The sequence below is a fragment of the Amblyomma americanum genome, chromosome 3, assembly GCF_052857255.1.
Source record: "Amblyomma americanum isolate KBUSLIRL-KWMA chromosome 3, ASM5285725v1, whole genome shotgun sequence".
In the NCBI taxonomy this organism is placed as follows: domain Eukaryota; kingdom Metazoa; phylum Arthropoda; class Arachnida; order Ixodida; family Ixodidae; genus Amblyomma; species Amblyomma americanum.
In genome coordinates this window covers 182,977,496-182,998,332 of record NC_135499.1, presented here as the reverse complement: position 1 = coordinate 182,998,332, position 20,837 = coordinate 182,977,496, and the positions used below count along the sequence as shown (strand labels likewise).

The 20,837-nt window shown below is 48.7% G+C and overlaps 1 protein-coding gene across 5 annotated transcripts; it reads left to right on the top strand.

Moving 5' to 3' along the window:
* Positions 1 to 46: 46 nt before the first annotated feature.
* LOC144125597 (uncharacterized) lies at positions 47 to 20,060 on the top strand. Of its 5 annotated transcripts, XM_077659107.1 has the most exons (8): positions 48 to 185; positions 277 to 349; positions 453 to 571; positions 4,142 to 4,534; positions 7,417 to 7,662; positions 7,971 to 8,120; positions 11,049 to 11,150; positions 19,869 to 20,060. In XM_077659107.1, exons 2-8 carry the CDS (start codon positions 328 to 330, stop codon positions 19,992 to 19,994), a joined length of 1,158 nt encoding a protein of 385 aa, XP_077515233.1. In that variant the 5' UTR covers positions 48 to 185; positions 277 to 327; the 3' UTR covers positions 19,995 to 20,060. The 5 variants fall into 5 exon arrangements, 3 of the variants coding, with proteins under 3 accessions (XP_077515233.1, XP_077515232.1, XP_077515235.1); XM_077659106.1 differs by having other exon boundaries at positions 53 to 349; XR_013313393.1 differs by having other exon boundaries at positions 64 to 349; positions 7,971 to 9,874; positions 10,764 to 11,150.
* Positions 20,061 to 20,837: the final 777 nt, after the last annotated feature.

The following is a 20,837-nucleotide window of genomic DNA, read 5'->3' as shown; positions in this document are numbered from 1 at the left end:
CTCTTAGGACAACATATGAACCAACGTGATCCAGTGCGATCCAATTACTTGCACTTCGGCGGTGACTTTATTATTGCATCAAAACAGACTGCTCTGCTTTCTAGCTCTGGTGTTTTGAAGCACATCTAGCTATGTTTTCCCTGTGATATATGACTGTCGGCGTTTTTTGAGACAGTTGCTACAGTGTACAGTTACTTCTTCCATCTATCCAAACGGTCCAGGCATTGTACAGGAGGTTTGCATTACAATAGTTGCGCCTGTCTTCATGTTTTACAGAGCGCTTGATCTAGGCTATCTAGACGACCTCCTGCAGGTTTTTCGGCTTGAATGGCCTCATCAAGGAAAGATGGTGAGCCATGTCGAAAAAGTCCGCTACTGCTGCTTAACAAACTCAATTGCTTTAGCTGGGTAGGTATCGTTTATTATTTACTTTTGTTGTTGCGTTGTCATAGGGTTGTGCTACCTGGATGGGGTCCACGTCAAGGTTTCGGAAAAATTCAGGCCTCCCCGAAGGATTGTGCTCCCGATGGGGCTGACGAGGAACTTCTACCCTCAGACATTGCATGAAAACGTAAGTATCGGTGGTGGCGCATGTGTATGGGTATTTATGTTCCAAGAAAGCGCTTACATTCACAGCGCAAAGACGAACACGGACACGAGGGGAGACACTACAAAGCGCCGACTTCAACAACGTTTATTGCTGCGCGCAGCGAATACATATTGAGTACAGTGGGCATGCGCAGCAACGAAAAGGAAAGTCATGTAAGACTCGTAGCAGCGCCAAACCGCAAGGGAAACACATCATCGTAGGTACAAGAAAAAAACATAAAGCTAAAACCTAAAAGTCAGGACGCAAACAAGAACAAAAAACATAATACCCGTATTTAGTTAGAAATTCCTAAGACACAGCGCTCCTTATCACTTAACAACACCGACAGGGTGCTGACACAGTAATCTCCTTTTTCTGCAATCTCACCAGCCTCGGCTATCTCCCTGGCTGTTTTGCTGGCATACTTATGAAGGATTGTTGTTCTTTTCAAAAAGGACCACATTCCTTACACTGTTGGCAATCACGGCAGTGTACGCCTAGATGAGCGGATGCCCTGATGACACTATTGCTGTGTTCCATGAGCCTCTCGTTGAGACATCTTCCAGTTTGGCCAATGTAGGCTCGGCCACAGGAAAGCGAGCATGTGCCGATTGCTTAAAAGCTGCACCACGTTGGAGCTGTTTTATTGGATGTCAGATATTCAGAGTTGCATATGCTTGAATAGAGACGAAGCAGTTTTTTAACAAATTGATTGTCGTGCATGGGCAGTTGCTAATAATATGCTGATTAATGCCGGCTCCATTAGATTTGATTACTGTAGAGTGAAATACGTAAAGTGTATCACGGAGCGAAGTACACTCGCTCTAGAAGCTCTAGAAGAGCTCAATATATCTGTAAGGCCTTCCTTTCTCGCTCACAGGTGTATACGCATGGTATGTATAAACGACTTTTGTATAGGTGACCAGTCAGCTCGGCACAAAAAAATCGTGCTTTTTTTTAGATGGCATGTAGATATCCTGAAAAGCAATGGAGTACTCCTATGACTGCCTGCCTACTTTGGACAATGGTGCACAAAAACCTGGGGAAGAGACAACTCAGCATTGTAGCACATGGTACATAGTCAACATAGTCAAATGTATATATGAGCTCTGCTAGAGAAATTGAGTATTTCTGTTGTCATGAATTTCACATATATTTCAACGTATTGCAACTTTGTGAGCACGAGTGTACGAGTGTACATTCGATCTGGGTGCATGTGGAAGGCAAGCTTTGGGGCATATTTGGCAAAGCCCTAAAATGGCCATCAAGCAATGTGGCTGCACATATGCTGCTGTAGTGTGAAAATAGCAATGGCACTTGACTCAGGTTCAGAAGTTTCAAAGGCTGTCACCAGCAATTCGTGCACTACTAACCTCATTCACTGTGCGTGTTTGGCTAAAGCTGGCAATATTTGGAAGTGGTCGTGGTGTTCAGTATCTGCCAAAAACCAAACCTTTTTTGTATTTGTGAGAGCAAGTACTTACCTTGCGTGCCAAATGTCACCAGGCAACGTGATTTGCTTCTGTATAGTGTAGCACTTACGGCTTCCCTTCAGCTCTTAATCTCTGTATGGCTAGAAGAACCCGTGACCTCACTTTTGAAGACCTTTTGATCTTTACTAAAGCTGTAAGAGAGAAGCAAACCGTTAGTGCCAAGTTACTTTTGGCAAAGACTGTACATTATGCATAAACATACTGTCATAATAATAATAATAATAATTGGTTTTTTGGGGAAAGGAAATGGCGCAGTATCTGTCTCATATATTGTTGGACACCTGAACTGGACACCTGAACTGCGCCATAAGGGAAGGGATAAAGGAGGGAGTGAAAGAAGAAAGAAAGGAATAAAGAGGTGCCGTAGTGGAGGGCTCCGGAATAATTTTGACCACCTGGGGATCTTTAACATGCACTGACATCGCACAGCACACGGGTGCCTTAGCGTTTTTCCTCCATAAAAACGCAGCCGCCGCGGTCGAGTTCGAACCCGGGAACTCCAGATCAGTAGTCGAGCGCCCTAACCACTGAGCCACCGTGGCGGGTCTAAACATACTGTCACAATCACACTATTGCGGGACGTAGGAAAGCGTGGCAAAACTGCATTCTGCACCCCCTAACGATGCATTCCCGCTCTTCGCCCCTTGCAAGCATCACTGTACCGTCACTCCTACCTTACACATGCCATACGTAGATCAGAACTAGCGCCAAGTGCTGCTTTGATGTCTAGCCTAAGCCGCTGACGGGGGAAGCAGATACTGTGTCGCCTTTCTTGGCGCAGTGACTCTTAGTAAAAGAGGAGAGGGGGCGTGCATTTATGTTTCCTCAGTTTATTTTCATGCTGCTTGCAGGCATGGCCATCAATTTTCAATGCGCAAGTGCTGAGCAAACGGTCCACAAGGCTCCGAATGCTGGAATGACCACCTGCTCCTGATCACAAAGAATGTTGGTATACCAGCTGTCCGCAAAAAATGCGGTTACGCTGGACATAGATGAAAAGAAAATGTGATTTATTTTGTGTATGATAGAAAAAGTAAAATCATAACAACGCTCGGCAACAATTCTCTCAGATGTGTTTTGTGCGTCCAGCCCTTTGTGAAGCTAATGCCCTGTGAACTTGGCGTCCCCGGCCCTTACCGGTTGCAGTTCATCTGTGGAGGGGGTGAAGGCTTCACAAGTCACCATTTTGGGGAAATGTTGCCCATACTGCTAGCGCAATAAAACAAACAAAGAACACGTCATTGCGGGCCCCCTCCCCTTTACGCAAAGTCTCTGCTCCGCAAAAAGGCAGCTACTATCTGCTTTACCCATCACAGCGGCTAGGGCAGACGCTAGCCAAATATCGAAGCAGCACCTGGTGCCAGTTCCAATCTACGTCCGCCGCGCGTAACTTAAGAATGAGTTTACAGAGATGCCTGCGAAGGAAGAACAAGAAGGTGTGTGCTATTAGGTGGTGCAGAACAAAGTTTTTGCCATGTTTTCCCTCGTCCCGCAATATTGTGATCGTGACAGTACATCATCCGCATCATCTGAGCGATTTACACATGGACTTTTTCTCTGGAATATTGTCCGCCTTCCCGCGTTCAACGGGAACATATGCTTGTAGTGTTACACGCTCTTAATTTTTTCTCATAATATGAGTCATAACTACGTTAGTATTTTCTTTAATGTGTACAGAGAAAACACTGTGTTCTGTCTGGCATTATTGTTCTGCATTGTGTCACTCATTTCTTGTAAACAAACTTCACTGTGCCTGTGACACTAGCATTGTTTAATCACCTCATTTACATTTCATGAAAGTAATGGTTGATATTTTAGCTGATATTTTTAAACTTTCGTTTTAGACCTTGACATTTATCAACGATAACTTGTATCACCTTGTGTTATGGCCTACAGCCCCTCTTGCTTCAGTGTCTAACTTCCAAATACTACTACTACTACTATCTGGGCGTTTTGTATGCGCATGGTCACCTGTGGTCAATTCATAGTTTTCTGTAGGTACAGTGTATGATCTTGACGTGACAAATCTCACTGCTTATTGCACCTTTCCAATTTTCAGTACAACTTTGACCTCGAACTGAAAACTATTGAGTTTGCCGAGCGCTACCGCCAAGAACAGGAGTCCAAGCGGCAGGCCCGGACAGACCGTGTGGCAGCAGACATTGAGCAGTTCACTCAGCTGCACGCACAAGAGCGGTCAGGTGTGGGTGATGTAAGCCCTGGTACAACAAACTCGGTGCCTGTAGCCGTCGTCACCGCTGCCACTGTCACGTCTGCCAGTATACTGCAGCCCGCGCCAGCTCCGGAGACGGTCAGCACTGCTGCTGCTCAGCCAGCAACAACACAAAAGTCATTCAGCTTGGCAGAGTTTGAGAATGAAAGTTCAAGCCCGTTTGATTATGTTGAGCTGCAGACAATCAACGACCTCGAAGAACTCAGCTCTGTCTTTCAGGTGGGAAATGCACTTATTGTAACCTCCTGCTATGTGAAACACCATAACACTGCGGGTGCTGATTATTATCTTTAAGAAGCTTAGACACCGGAAACATTTTGTCATGGCCAGACAAGGCAGGTGTTTGGGTGTTCGCTTTTTATGTGCCAAGAAATGTGCCATGCTTGTCAGTTAGGTTTGTTCATAAAAGCAGTTAATAAAACTGAGCTCGACTAGCAAGAGCCACTTTGTTTAATTCTTTAATGTTGTCATTGTAGTGTTGTTTTATTATTTGCATCTGAAGTGGCGTCATGAATTTGTTGGCCACCGCTTGTGGGTCATTTGTACAGATGGCACACATTAACATGGTGTCTAGCGACCTGTGAAGTCTGGAATTGTCAGGGAAATTTTGTGCACCTGGAGAAACCAGGAAATCATCAAAGATACCATCCGGAATTTGGCAGAATCAGGGAAATTAACCGGCTGAAATAATGCAGTTGTTTGCTGTGAATTTCAGAGGTGCAGTGCAGCACCCAGCATGCTATCCCTACATTCTGGTGACATCTTTTAACTTTACACACATGAAAATTGTTAACATCAAAATTGTTGATCTGGAAACTTGGCTCTGTGAGCCGCACAGAACTTATAGATCACACAGTAACTGCAACAAATGAGTACAGGCTAGTTGCTCTGTGGTTCAAGCTGTGATGGCAAAGTCACAAAAAGCTGCTACTTTTTATGAAAAAGATCTTGTGCTTGTCCCACGGCAGTGCTGTTGTACGTGTCTTAGCATAGGGTGCCTTTTGGAAGTCCTGAATTAATTTGGGTAGAATCAGTCTTTTCTTTATCACAGTGTTTTGTGGAATCGCATTTTCCTGTTAATATACACCATATGTTTTGATATCTGAACTTCTTGAGAATATTCGATTCTTTCAATTTTATTGCTTTTATCTTCTTCAAAACCGAATTCATGTGTGATACTCGCTTACACTTACTGGAAACATCACATGCTTGTAAAAAAAAGATAGAGTGGCCTTATTAAAGAAGAGGACCAAAAGTCGCTTGATAAGTCGGATTGAAGATGGACCACCTTAAGAAAAAAATCAGCTATTTTAGACAAGAAGAGCATATCTACTTTCATTGCAGCACTTGCAATTTCCATAAATAGTTTGGATCATATATAGTTGGGGCTCTTTGTTTTTGGGTAAAACCCGGCCAGATTTCTTAAATATCGGGTCAAACCCGCTTTCTCCCCGAAAATGAGCTTCTAGAAAAGTGAGTTTCCCTGTGTGGACAGAGCTGAAGAAGCCACTGCAGGGAAATTAGTGGACTTTTTATGCAGACATCCATAGAAGTGTTTTTAAAAAAGTACACTGATAATTTTAAACTTCTTTTAATGCTTTTTATTTACGACGATGCTTATTTGAGGCCAAGTTAGAACAGTACTTTTCAGAAGCGAGTAGCAAAAGCATAGGCACTCACTAGATGCCTCATTGGCATCACTGTATCAAGTGCTGCCCACGCTAACAGGATCCCGCTGAAAGGCCCTTCTGCATTTAAAGTGATCGCGTTTACATTGAATGAATGTCACAGTGTGCAAACAAGGGTAGGTCATTGTTTCACAGATGCTGAGGTTCTGCGTAATAGTTGAGAAATGTGCAGTGAAATAATTAAAATAAATGAGAAAAAATATCTGGTTTAATAGAAGGCTTACAGCTCAACCTGCCATTACATATTGTTTAGAAAACAATGTTCAAAAATAGAGCATTTTATGTCCCACAAAAGACAAGTGCTTATAGCAAATAGCTTTTGCTCCAAAATATGACCCGATATAATCTGAATTATGGAACCTTTTGCTGAATAATCTGATTTGTACCCGATTTCAGCTCACAAAATATCGCCCGATTTTTACACCCCGAATTCTAGAAAAAATAAAACCTGAAAACGAAGGGACCTGTGTATAATATCGACTGTCTTGACCACTCCATTCTTCTGGCTTTTCAGTGGTCAAAGAGTCTTGACTCAAATAGTTAAGGAAAGCATGGAAAAACCAAGGGATTTGAAAACAGCAGCTTGCTAGACATCCTGATTAAGGAAAGCTGTGGGGTAAATTGCTTGCGTTATGGTAAGAAGTGAGCAGTGCAGTTAATTTTTCATGTGAATGTAACTGTTTATTATGCGCACATCAAAAAGGCTTCAAAGAGAATTTGTATTGCTGCAATTTGCTATTTCATCAATGCATGCTTCTGTCAATGCAAGTTTTAAGTAATGCTAGATTTTCAAATGTCGGGACCTTGACGAGAGCCTCTGTCTCTGTCTAAGCGAGCCAGTTATAAGCACAGTGGTCTTCAGTGAAGACAGGGATTCGTGTTCCCTAGAAATGCTTTTGGAGGATTCAGAGCTGCAGAAAACATCCATTGGTGATTATTATTGTAAGAAAAATTTATGATTTTTCAAACCAAGACCTTTGCACCAATTTTTTTGGTGAAAATGCACCACAGAAGGCTTTCATAGGCAAGAGCTGCTATGAGAAAAACAGTCATTGATGGCAGCTCCACTGTCTTTCAGGTAAGGACCGACTCTGATAAGCATAAACAAGTCACCAAGTCACTGTTTAGTGTTAACGCTTTGTTTCTCACTGTTGAAACCACACTGAATCGAATAAGCATAAAAAGTCCCTGTTTAGTGTTAATTCTTTGTTTCTCACTGTTGAAGCCACCACGTCTGTATCTGTTTGTTATGCTGGACCACTGGAATGCTCTACTTGATAAGTGAGATGTTAAAGGGTCTGGATAGAGTGCGGCATATTCCGGAATTCCCAAAAGCAGCTCCTAAACTCAAAAGCTGGTTGCACTGGCAATTATAATGCAAACTATGGAATTACATTGTAGAACCTTATGCAGGGCATGACAGTGCAGTCGCCACAGGCTGCACCAGGGAAACCAGAGGACCCCGCCAGTGTGCCAGCATGGCAGGACCCACCAGACACCGAGGTGCCACCAGCAAAGGAAGGAGACATCAAGGCTCCTCTTCATGTCTCAAGGAGTGCTTCAGATATCCGCTGCTCCGTAGACGCGGATGCCAACCGACGCACTGTGACGCCACCTGCGCAGCCTTCACCTCAGAGTGAACTAGCCCAAGTTGTGGCGGTGGGTGATGTCTGTTCGTTCTCACTCCTGCTCATGACCTTGTAGGTCCAGCTGAGCAGCAAATAGGCTTAATCATATGGTTACAGTAACGTGCTCTGAACTGTGTGAAGTTTTGCATTTTACTGGGACAAGCTTCATTATGCAATGGCTGCAAACAGCAGAATCAGCCTCGCACACAGTTAAAGCTGTACAGTACATTACAGTAAACATATATAACTATTTCCACTGTAGCCCTTTTCATTCTTTCAATTCTCATTTATTATTATCAATGTCATCCAAAGAATTTACTGTGTGTCCTGCTCCTGCAGCAGCCCCAGCAGGAGCACGATCAGGCAGCCAGCAAAGAGGCAGCAGTTGAAATGGACTCTCCCCTTCTGCGCTCCCTCATGGACATGGGTTTCGACAGGCATAGGTCACAGCGTGCCTTGCAATCCCAGGGAAGCACCGATGACAAAAAGGTATATTGCAGCTACTAGTTGTTTCTGCACCATGGCTGGCTACACTGAATACCGTATTTACACGATTGTAAGTCGGCCTATTTTTCAAATTTTGAAAATCCGAAGTGGGGGTGGTCGACTTACAGTCAAAACCAAAACATGGCACCATAAATAAAGGCGAGACAAATGAGATATCAGGCATGCTACAGCGTGGTTGCATTTTTCCTCCACGGCTCCGTTGCACCGCTCTTGATGCTGGCCCTAAGCAGCTGCTATGTCAACGTGCAGAACCGGCATTCCCACCCCGCGCAAGGCAGCCGATGGTGGCAGTCGATAAGCAGCAAACCGGCACCAGCCCACTCCCCATGTGTAGCCGCAGATTGCATCTGCTGATAAGCAGTGGCGGCCCGATAATGCATTCGCATTCTACTCTTAATAGACGTCGTCCACATTTTTTTTTTTTTTACTTTCAACCGCGCACTCGGTGCTCAAGGGAGCGTCGATAGTTGATGGAAAGGCCGCTGTTCCAATCACGGCGGCACCCCCACATGGAACCGCAGCAACGCCGGGGAGTGTTGGTAGTCGACGGAAGAGCCGACATCGCTCACACGTAGTTTCTCCTTGGCTCTGACACATTTGACTACTGCCGGCCGCGTTTCACAAGTTTTTAACGTAGTGCTTTGTCATTCGTCATTTGTGCTCCGGGTCCAGTCAGCGACTGGCGCTCGTTCACAGCTACATTTAAGATTGTCATTCTTTATGCCGAAGTAACAAACTGCGCGCCGGGCCGCAAGTTCGATGTTCGCAACGGCTGATACAGGTGTGGCAGCTGCAGTGAGGCAAAATTTTCACCCGTTCCACACGATGTCATGATGCGGCTGTTTGCAAAGTGCTGGACTTCACTGCACTACGATGTTAGAACGACCAGCTGTGGAACCGCATCAGTGATCACGACGGCAGCGCTAGTGAGTACAATGGGGCAAGTGTGGACGAGTAGTCCAGTGACTAATACATTTTCGTTTTGGAATGTACCCAAGGGGGCTTCCGCGCACAGCAGCTGATAGCGACTGGCGGTAAGCAGAGGTCCCAGGATAGTACTATTGCATGCTATTATTAAAGGCCAAGTGTAAACGACCTCCAAGTTTGTTTGTTTTTTTTTTTTTCAGAAATGGGATATGGGGGGGTCGACTTACATTGGAGTCGATTTACAATCGTGTAAATACAATAACTATGGTGAAAATTTATGCTATACCTAGCCCACCAGAACAATACCTTAATTTTTATATTTTTATTTGTCTGCATGCCACTTGCACATATTTAAAAAGATACCAAGTGCACATGTTTAGATGAATCTTCTTACCTGATGTGAGAGGTTAACATGCTCAATGACAGTGCTAAAAGACTGAAGCTACTGGAATATATGACCCATAAGAAGTAACAAACATCATTCAAAAACATTTAGCAGCAGCCAGGTCACTTTCTTGCACATCTTGCAGATTGTTTGCTATACTTGACGGCAGCTTTTCTGAGCAGTGGAAGGAAAGAAGGTACAGGAGTGGAGCCTCTGCGACTATGTCGCTCCACCAATAATTCGGCCACAGGACAGCCACCTCATACACTGTCTGCTGCGTGTTTTATCACTCTGTCACTGGAGCAGCTGGCACCATCTATGGAAGATTCTCGGAACCAGACACACCTAAACAACTCATTGTAATCAAAGAAACTGCTTTTTCCATTACCCTGTAACTTTTAAAATTGGCAGTTGTGTCTGAAATGCACATTAAAGGGACTATGCAATAAATTAATTTAGATTACGTAAAACAAGAGATAGGCATTCGATCACTCGTCACCCGAGTGCAAGAATTTTTGAGCTAGCATCAATAACAGCGAAGATATAGACGATTAAAAATTACGCTCCTCCTCTCCCCCCTCAACTCGTACACGAGGAGCACCAGAAAAAAATAAAGAGAACAGCTCTGGGACTGGGCCCCGCCCATGAATACGTCATCCGCTGACGTTTATTTTGCAACTTCCGGTTGTCGCTCCTAGCCCCCCAGCAGCAGCGTCGGCGGCGTGGCGGCATCTCTCCGGTCTCTTCTCCTTCCTGGATTGCGGCGCACGTCGGGTTTCTTTGCTTGTCATCTGTGGTAATTAGCAGTAATAAACCCGGACCTCGATTTGCGACTGCTCGCTTTTACGGTAGCGATGGGCATCGAGCCCTATGCGTGTGCACGAAGAGCCGTGCGAGTGGCTCCGGAACTCCCGACAGAAGGAGGCGGCAGAAGAAAATTGAAACCATATGCGCGAAGGCAATGCCCTGGCTCGCGCTTGCCCGAAAGGGTCGCGCGGCGGCACGAGCAGACGATTTTCACGACTACCGGAAGTGTGTCCGTGACGTCGTGGCTGCCGTGGCTCCAGCGAATGACAGCGTGTGGTGGCCTGGCGACGTCATGGTACAGTTACGTCTTTGTTCGACGATTTTAGTTCCAAAATCGGTCACTACGAGCACACCAATCGGCCCGCGAATTTTGAAAAACACGGTTTTTTAAAGTTCATAATAAATTGCCGGCTCAGTTCTGAAGACTCATACTTGGTGTGAATGCTTCTTAGCATCATTTCTAAGCATTGAAAACATTTACAAGTGACTTTTTATTCGTTGCATAGTCCCTTTAACGAATATTGGCAATATACATACTGGGTTTTAAAAGAAGACTGATAGCTGCAACCTGGTACTATATTTCACTCCGTAGGTAAAGAGGGCGTGTTTCGACTGTGTAGCTTCTGCTCCATTGCCAGAAAAAGTTGTTGCAGAGTATAGATACATGCATTCGACATTACGATGTAACAAGCTTGGCTCAGTGTTAGCGTGACAAAACTGAAAAGTTTATCTGATGTTCTGCAGTGCGTGTCTTTGGATTGCGATGAATGCAAAATGAGACTTTGTTTCAGGTTGTTGAGTACCTTTGTCAGGTGCAATCTCTTGTTGATGCTGGGTTCAGTGATGTGGATGCTGAGGAGGCCCTGCAGATCACCACAGGAAACTATGAACAGGTCAGTTACAAAGGTAACGTGAGGACGTCATTAGCTTGTACTGTTTCTGTAAAACCTAACGATGTCCTGTATTACTGTTCTCACACCAGAGACAGTGAAGTTGCCATGGCTGCCTTTTCATGAATCAGCTTTAGCTCGTCCATGTATGCCAAGTTTGCTATCCTCTAATTTTATCTTAGTTTTGAGCAGTCTGCAGTAATCGCCATACTGCATGTGCAGTATGCGTGTACTTATTCTGGAAATTCAGGATCTTTAGCACATTCATTTGTGCAACCAGCTATCCTTATTATGAGCACCATGACATTTGGCCAATTTTAGTGATTGGCATGCTAGTGAGTGATCCTTTGGGGTGTCATTATTGAACAAACGAACACCTCTTTGGTTCTAAGACTCGACAGTTGGAATTACTGGTCATGCACTGAATATCCTTAAACACATCAAAGTTTTCCGAGTTGGAAAACAACAGAAAGTATTATGGGGTCACTCTGCGTCCAGTTGGCCGTGAAGGCGAGCTTCCGTGCAAGCTACACGCAGGCGTTATTCCAGTACGCAACACGTTTCCCCAACCCGTGGCGCAGAGTCGCAGCCACGGCAGGTCCGGACGAAATAGGCAACGGCAGGGCACGATAGGAAATTGTTTATTATCCTAACGCGAGGTAAAGCACACTGCGGAAGAATGTTCTATCCGTAAAATAGATGTTCAGCAGCTCACCAGGTCGTCTGGCGTTGGTGTTCGGGGGCCGGCGGGCAGCGGAAGGGGTCCGTGGGGCAGTTAGGTAAGGTCCGGCAGCGAGAGTCGCTTCCCGCCGCGCGTTCCCCCCTTTAATCCCTTCGGGCATTGCCTCCCTGGCAGCAAATCGTTGCCGTCAAGCTTAGGCGTGCTGCCCTCTCCGCAGAAGGCAGCGCGCTGCCATGACGTCACGTCAGTGCTGGGGCGGAAATGAGCAGAGTCACGGGGGTACCTTCTCTCCACATTCCTGGTGGCCAGCGCGCCCGTGTAAGTCACGGTCGCCGCTGGCGCGGGGGACGAGGAGGGGATACCAGTGTATCCCACATCCTCCCCTCCTTAAGAAGCCTCCCGAACACAGAAACAGGGGCAACATTACTTGATCTTCTCCGCCATCCTGGGATCGAAGTTCTTCAGCTCCCGCAGGTGCATCGGTTGAAGGCCGCGCCACGCCCCCGCGGATTAGCTGCTTCGCTGCGAGGGCTTGGCCTCCTGCACAATGACGCTTGGCATCTTGCTCCCTGTCACGGTCTTCCGAGTGCGCGCGGCTGCGCCGTTCCGGTTAATTCGGTCGACCGCCTCCTTGGCGCCGGCTGCGATGGCTTGGAGGCCAGGTCCATGGCTGCGCCCCTGAGGTACTGGGTCAGGTGGCTTCAGGGGCCAGGGCTGTGGCGCTTTATGGTTGAGGCCGCGGTTGGGCTGCCCTGGCATACCTGGTCAGCAGGCGAGGGCCCAGGGTTGCGGTGGTAATGGGGCTCCGCAGGCGGTAGCGCACAGTCGGCGGCTGGGCAGCTCCGATGCGATGTGGCAGGTAGCCGGGGTGGCCAGGGTGGTGACTGCAGGTCGCGGGCAGGGCGTAGCATCGGGCCTTGGCGCGGCGCGTTGCCGAAGCTGGATGGTGGCTGGTAGTTGGTAGTGGAACAGTGTCGTTTTGATGTGCCCTGCTTCTTTTCCATCTGCGCTGAAAAAGGTCAACACAGATGCAGCCAACTCCCGCAGCGCGTGCTGCGTGGCTGTTCGACCCTCACGAGAGTCATGAGGGTTAACGCAGGTCAGTCCTGCGTGACACTGATCGGCATGAGCGGCCCGTACGTTCATGCATCTAACGTGACTGCCTGCCGGCTCGCGCCCTCGCTCTAGGCTGCGCAGGCAGATTTTGTTTCTGCTTAGGGCGCAAGTTACAGTGGGATGCGGGTTTCGCCGGCTGATCGCAGCGCTCGTTATCCGACTGCGGCGTGGGTCGGGCCGTGTCCTCTACCCACTCATCTCGCAGCACGTAGCGTTTCAGGTCTCATATGTGCACCGGTACGCCTGTCGGTTTCGACCACAAGTCCTCGAGCCTGTAAACGAGCGAGGAAAGTTTCTCTCGCACACGGAACGGCCCGATCCATTTCGGCGCCAGCGAGGCCGCAAACTGTTTGCTGGCGTCGCTGAGAACGTGCTGGCGTCGAAGCACCAGATCGCCCACTTCTTAGTGAACATCCCGGTGCGAGCGGTCGTACTGTGCTTTTTGCTGCGCCCTAGCAGTGCCCAGGTTGCGGTGAGCCTTGCGTAAGGCCTCCGTCATCTTAGCGCGCAGCTGCGTCGCGTATTCAGCTCGTGCTGACGAAGCGACTGGCGTCTTCCTGCTGTCCGATAGAATCCGGTCCATCGGATTTAGCAGCTCTCTGCCCAGATTGAGAGAAGACGGCGCATACCCAGTCGAGCGGTTAACGGTCGAACGCAAAGCAAACGCGATCTCCGGCAGATAGGAGTCCCAATCTTTGTGCCTCTCAGAGTACGCGACAAGCAAGTGCTTAACGTTGCGATTGACTCGTTCCGTGGGGTTCGACTGAGCATGATAGATGGTCGTTTTCTTGTGCTTAATGCCAAGTGCAGCGCACGAATCAACGAACACCTTCGCAGTGAAGTAGGACGCGTTGTCCGTTATCAGCTGCTCTGGGAAACCGAACCTGGTGAATACGTCCATCAGCTTCTCCATGATCACTCGTGCCGTCAGCTTTCTAAGGGGGAAAAGTTCAACCCACTTGCTGAAGTGATCCGTGACCACCAGCAAGAACTTGTTCCTACTCGGTGTCATAGGATACGGTCCCATGATGTCACACGCTGCGATTTGCCAGGAAGTCTGGCTGTTAATCGGGTGCATGAGGCCGGGTGGTCGTCCGTCTCGGGGCTTCACACTTTGGCACATGTGGCACGAGCGGGCGTAGCGTGTTACGTCCCTTTTCATGCCAATCCAGGTAGCAAAGCGACACAACTTAGTGTAAGTCTTGGACGCCTCGTTTGTGTCGTTCTCGGAGGGGGTATACTTCAGCAGGACGCCGTCGAAATCCAGCAGATACAAATCCATCGCGCTCACAGCACTACCAGCTGTTTCCGAGCGCTCCGCACCGACAGCAAAACCAGCTGTCTCCGTGTGCACGGCGGCCCTGCCGCCCGGCTCCCGGAGCCCGTTGAACACCTTTCGACAAAACGGATCCTTCTGCTGAGCTTCAAGCAGCTCCTTTCTGCTGAACACAATCCCCACGGAACACGCGTAGTCCACGTGGTTCACGCTCTCGCCCTGGATCAACGGTTGGTCCGCGTTCCTTACATGGGCTACGAATCGGGTCTGTCCCTCGCTCTCTCCGGCTGTCGGGCGGTCGGTCGCGTGACCTTCCTCGCACTGCACAGGCGCTCGCGAGAGTGCGTCAGCCACAGCGTTGTTTTTCCCTTTGCGGTAGCGCACGGTGAAGTCGTAACGCTGCAGCAACAGGGACCAACGCGCTAGGCGGCCGCTCGGCTCGCTGAGTCGTCTCAGCCAGGTGAGCGCCATGTGATCCGTCTCGATCACAAATGCCACCCCATCGACGTAGTAGTCGAACTTACGCAGAGCAAAAACTATCGCGAGACATTCCTTCTCTGTCACCGAGTAGTTTCTCTCTGCCGGCGTCAACGAACGGCTCACGAAAGCTACCGGACGGAGAACGCCTTCATGCTCCTGAAGCAACACTACTCCTAAGCCCAGGTCGCTTGCGTCGGTTTGAATCACAAACTCCCTGTTTAGGTCGGGTAGCTGCAACTCAGCCGTGTCAGCGAGCACTTTGGTGAGGTTGCGCAGTGCATCCTCTTACTCTTGACCCCAACTCCAGCGCTCACCTTTCTTCAAAAGCTTTGTCAAAGGCACCTGCAGCGCTGCGCAGTCTGGGATGAACTGACGATAAAAGTTCGCCATTCCCAGGAAGCGCCTGAGACCGGCTATATCTGTGGGCGACGGCAACTTAAGCAAAGCCTCAGGCTTATCGTCGCACGGCAGAATGCGGCCTCTGTCGATCGTGAACCCCAACAGTGTTATTCGGGTCGCGGCGATCTGTGCCTTCTTCGGGTTCAAAGTGATTCCCGCGGACCTCAGCCTCTCTAGGATGTCCCTCAAGTGGCGGAGGTGTTTCTCGAACGTTTTCGAGTAGACCACGATGTCGTCTAGGTACGCGAGCGCATGTTGCCGCTTCGCATCTCCCAGAACACGGTCCATTAGGCGCTGATAAGTAGCGGGTGCTCCTACCAAACCAAAAGACATTCTCTTGAACTGGAAAAGGCCTCTGTGACAAGTGAAAGCAGTTTTCTCCTTGTCCCGCTCATTCATTTCAACCTGAAAGTATCCGCGGCTAGCATCGAGCGTTGTGAAGTACTTCGCCCCACCTAGGTTGGACACTAGGGAAGAAATGGTTGGTAGAGGGTACGCGTCTTTCCTCGTAACCTCATTCAGCTTGCAGTAGTCCACGCAAAGTCGATATGTATCGTCTTTCTTTGGAACCAAGACTACCGGGAAGCCCCAAGGGCTGTTAGACCTCTCAACAACGCCAGTTTCGATAAGTTCGTCTAAGGCGCTGTCCAGTGCTTTTCTCTTGGCCAAGCTAATTGGTCTAGGATTGCACTTCCAAGGAAGTGCGTCACCCGTGTCTATTCGGTGCCTGACTAGGGTAGTGAGGCCCGGGCGGTCAGTGAATGTCGCGTTGTACTCGTAGAGGAGTGATGACAAACGTGCCTTCTCCCTCTCCGTCACGCTGTTCACTTCCGACAACAAGGGGTGCGCTGACCTTCCCTGCGCGGCAGAGCAGCTTTCTACCGCGGCGACCTTCTCCCTGCCCTCTCCCTCAGCGGCGATGGTCCGCTCGCCTCCTGGCTCTCGGGCTGGCGGGGTGGATTTGTCACGGTCTCCCCCCCGCTAGCGCTGCGTTCGGAGTCTGAATGGTCTGCGACGCCGCGGGCGCTTTCGCGAAAGGCTTCAAGGCGCCTGACGTGCCTCCGCTGCTGATGTCTATCACAATACCTGTCTTGGCTAGGAAGTCTCGTCCAAGAATTACAGGAACGGATAAACAGGGAAGATGAACGAGGCGTTGTTGCCGCACGCGTCTTTCCCAGCGAACCACTATCCTAGCTGCACCGCTTGATTGCGCTGTGCCGCTCGCGAGGCGAACAGAGGTATTGCACTCTCTCAACCCGATTTTTATTCTCGCGGAGACCTCGTCACCGAACAAAGAAGCACTTGCTCCTGTATCGAGTAACGCGATGAATTTCTCTCGAGCTTTCGTTAGCTGAATTAACGGCGCCGACAAGTCAACAGAACTTCCTACGCGACATACCAAAGGCGCTAGCAAACCAGGGTTTTCTGTGTACGCCGCGCGGGATCGAAGGTCGATCACCGGTGGCTTTGGCCGTTTCCCGACCGTGTTTGGTCACGGGCGGGAGGGCGGCCACACTCGCGGGTGAAGTGCCCCGGCTGGTCGCACCGGTAGCAACAATTGCCCGGGCCCCGACAGGCTAGGCGCTGGTCGCCCCGTTCCGGTCGGTCATCTCGAACTCGCGGCGTGGATGGTGGGGGCCGCGTGTCGGCCTCGCGATCTCGCCTCGGTTCGTTCCACTCTGCGGCAGCGTGTGCTGTTCGCGACGCGTAGCTGAACGGGTCCAAAGCGCGGTCGGACAACTCCCAACCCCTTGGGACACGCTCGTCCGCAAACCGTGCTGACGCTTCAGCTCTGGACAGACTGCGCGCTGAGCTGCCATTCCACGCGCAGCGCGGCTCAAGTGACAGCGATGCGGGTGGGGGCGGCCGATACGCTCGCGCAGAGAGGATGTCTCCCTGAATGCGCTTCGCCTCAGCTGCCATCTCATCCAAATCTATGAACCTGACTCCTCTCAGGTAAGCCGTGAAAGTCGGGTGTGCTTGTCCCGTGACACGCTCAACTTTCTCCGTGTTCGTGGCACGAGGGTCAGTGAGGCGATAAAGTTCGTCCATCGCTCGGACGTACTCTAACAGAGGCTCGTCGGGATGCTGGGTTCGGAGCTCCAGCTCTCTCCTCAAACGCCACTCATAGTTTGCGGGAAGGAATTCGTCGCGGAAAATTGTGCAAAACTCCTCCATTGTCCTCGCTCGGTTGCCGGCTAGTCGGTACCAGCGGGCCGCTTGCTCCGTCAAAGAAACAGGCACAACACGCGCGAGCATTTCGGCGTCTGCGATTCCTGTCACTTGCTGATAATGCAGCAGACGGTCGAGGTACTCATTTGCTCCCGTAGTGTCGTGGTACCCCGTGTAGGTAGGCAAGTCTATCCTAACACATGGTGACTGGGCCGGGGCTTGCAAATTGTTTTGCAAAATACCCGCTAGACTCTGCATAACCTGCATTGCGTTCTGCAAGAGCACCTCGGATGATTGCGGACTAACGCCCCCGGAGTTGGGCGCAGCTGCTGATGGCGTCGAATGATGAGGCCTAGGTGCCTCATTGTTCGCACCGCGGAGCGGCGAGGCGCCCGATGTGGAGTCCCCCATGCCAGGCCTAAGTCCTACCAACGCGTCAGGGGATGTTCCTCGGCTATTCCGCGTGGAACGCCCAAGATTCACAAATTCAAACCCTTCCAACGGCGCGTCAAGTAGGGAGCCCTGGTTATGTGCCGCTGGCTCTGACAGCATAAACAAAGACTGCAAGTCACTCTCTTGTCGGCTGCCATCCTTTGTTAGGGCGACGGTAGTCGTTCGCTCCAACAAAGGTTACTGCTCGATTGCCTAGTTCGCCCCACGTTCGGGCGACAAGATATGGGGTCACTCTGCGTCCAGCTGGCCGGGAAGGCGAGCTTCCGTGCAAGCTACACGCAGGCGTTATTCCAGTACGCAACACGTTTCCCCAACCCGTGGTGCAGAGTCGCAGCCACGGTAGGTCCGGACGAAATAGGCAACGGCAGGGCACGATAGGAAATAGTTTATTATCCTAACGCGAGGTAAAGCACACTGCGGAAGAATGTTCTATCCGTAAAATAGATGTTCAGCAGCTCACCAGGTCGTTGACGTCGTCTGGTGTTGGTGTTCGGGGGCCGGCGGGCAGCGGAAGGGGTCCGTGGGGCAGTTAGGTAAGGTCCGGCAGCGAGAGTCGCTTCCCGCCGCGCGTTCCCCCCTTTTATCCCTTCGGGCATTGCCTCCCTGGCAGCAAATCGTTGCCGTCAAGCTTAGGCGTGCTACCCTTTCTGCAGAAGGCAGCGCGCTGCCGTGACGTCACGTCAGTGCTGGGGCGGAAATGAGCAGAGTCGCGGGGGTGCCTTCTCTCCACATTCCTGGTGGCCAGCGCGCCCGTGTAAGTCACGGTCGGCGGGGGACGAGGAGGGGATACCAGTGTATCCCACAGTATCTAGTTTCCTTTATCTAAAGCATGAGCATTGCCATGTACCATTAGCCCACTTAATTTGACTTTCGTCACACCATCTTCTCATCACGCGCAAAACTGCATCCAGTATCAGCTATTTAAGGCAATGTATAAATGTAATACTAAACACGACTGGGACCTAACCAGGCAGCAGAATCAGGACATATGCTGCAGGGGATTGCATTCATCAGTACAGCTTAGTAAAATAAAGCCAATTCGCAATTGGTTGCAAAAGGTACCTCAAAACGATTTCACAGTTGCAGGATGCTATGGTCTGAAAACTTCACAGCTCACCATATAAATATGCAAGTCATGTCACAGTCACTGGAGGTTAACATAAGACACCACCATATTAGATATCGCTTCAAATATACATTTTTAGTTGATCTCATCATCATCATCATCATCATCAGCCTAACTACACCTACTGCTGGGCAAAGGCCTCTCCCATATCCCTGCAATGATTACAGTCCTGTGCTAGCTGCGGCCAACTTATCTCCGCGAAATCCTAGTCTTACCAGCTTACCTGATCCGCTGATGCTTCCTGGCTTCCTGCTATGGGCAGGCTTCCTGCTATGCCTGCCCACTCTTCGAAACCACTCCATTGCCTTAAGGGACCACCGGTTATTTTGCCCTTGCATTGCATGTTCTGCCCATGCCCATTTCTTCTTCTAGATTTTGACAAGCATATCATTAACTCACATTTGTTCTTTGACCTATTCTGCTCTCTTCCTGTCTCTTAATGTTATACACTATCATTTTCCTTTCCATAGCTCGCTATGCTGCCCTCAGTTTAAGATGATTTCAAATCCCACCAAATCCCAATCACACACCTAGTGCATGTTCACATAAAACAATGCCGCATGTTTAAAAGCTGGTGCATGTTCATCTTGAAAAACATTGTAAAAGTGGTGTCAACACAGCATGCAGACAATGCATGAGTGCTGATTTACTACAACCTCTATTCACATAAAACCAGCCTCGAAATTTGTATGTCTTATGTGTTGCCTGTGTGTAATTTTTGCAGTGTTCTGCAAGTTGATTACTTACGTACAAACTTACATACAAAGTGTATGTAAGTTAATGCATATTCCTACTGGTTTCAATAAAGGTGTCAACATTTATGTTAAACTAGAATGCTAGTGGTTATAAAATTGGCAACTTTGTACACATGTAGGTGTTTTCCATGTGCTGTGCACTGGCACATTTTATGACGGGCTTGCACCTTGCTTCAGTTTTACTGGTAATATCTTTAGCAAATTTTTTTTCTCTGTTAGCCTTTCTGCATAGGGGGCATGATCTTTTTCTGTATATCCGCAGGCACTCGAGTTTTTGCAGCTCCAGCAGCAGTTCTTGGCTCTTGGATTCAAGAGAGACTCTATTTCTAAAGCCCTCGTTGAAGCTCAGAATGACCGGGACAAGGCATTGGACTTGCTCTTAGGGTGATGCAATTATTTATAATATTGCCACAGTCACTTAAGTAATAAAATAATTGTGTCATGCTTTCCTTGATTTTGCCTCAAAGCAAGTGCATGAAGCTGCCACGGTGGTTGAGTGGTTATGGTGCCCGGCTGCTGACCTGAAAGACGCGGGTTCAATCCTGGCCATGGTGGTTGCATTTTCATGGAGGCGAAATGCTAGAGGCCTGTGTACTGTGTGATGTCAATGGACGTTAAAGAACCCCAGGTGGTCGAAATTATCTGGTGCCCTCCACTATGGCGCCCTTCATAGCCTGAGTCATTTTGGGATATTAAACCTCCTTAAACCAAACCAAGCCACCATAATGGGGAATAAAATGAAAAAACAATGTCTTAGTGCCACAAGCTCTCACCGCGAGTTGTTTTGCCCAAATAGTAATGTGGAGAACAGAAAAGCATTGTATGAAATTCTTGATGGTAGAATGCTTTTTAGGCTCATATTAATGAATAATGGCTCCTCTAGAAGAAACCCAGGCATTATGTAGTCGTTTCAATCATTATTTGATCATGTCTTTACAGAGGCTGCATTTAAAGGAGGGAGACTGCGAAGGTTTAATTTTAATGTTGAACTTCGTTACACAGATTAAATCTTCTAATATTAATAGAATACAAATATGAAGAAAAAATGCCTTCACAAGTCTTTTTACAATCACAAGTCTATTCAGTATGGAAAGATATCTCGGAAATATATACAGGCAAATGTGGTTTCCCTTACTTTATTTTTTCAAAAACGTGTATGGCCTTTGCAAATGATATAAGGAAAACTACACTTGATTTAGAACCATATAAAAAACATGATATGCACAGAAAT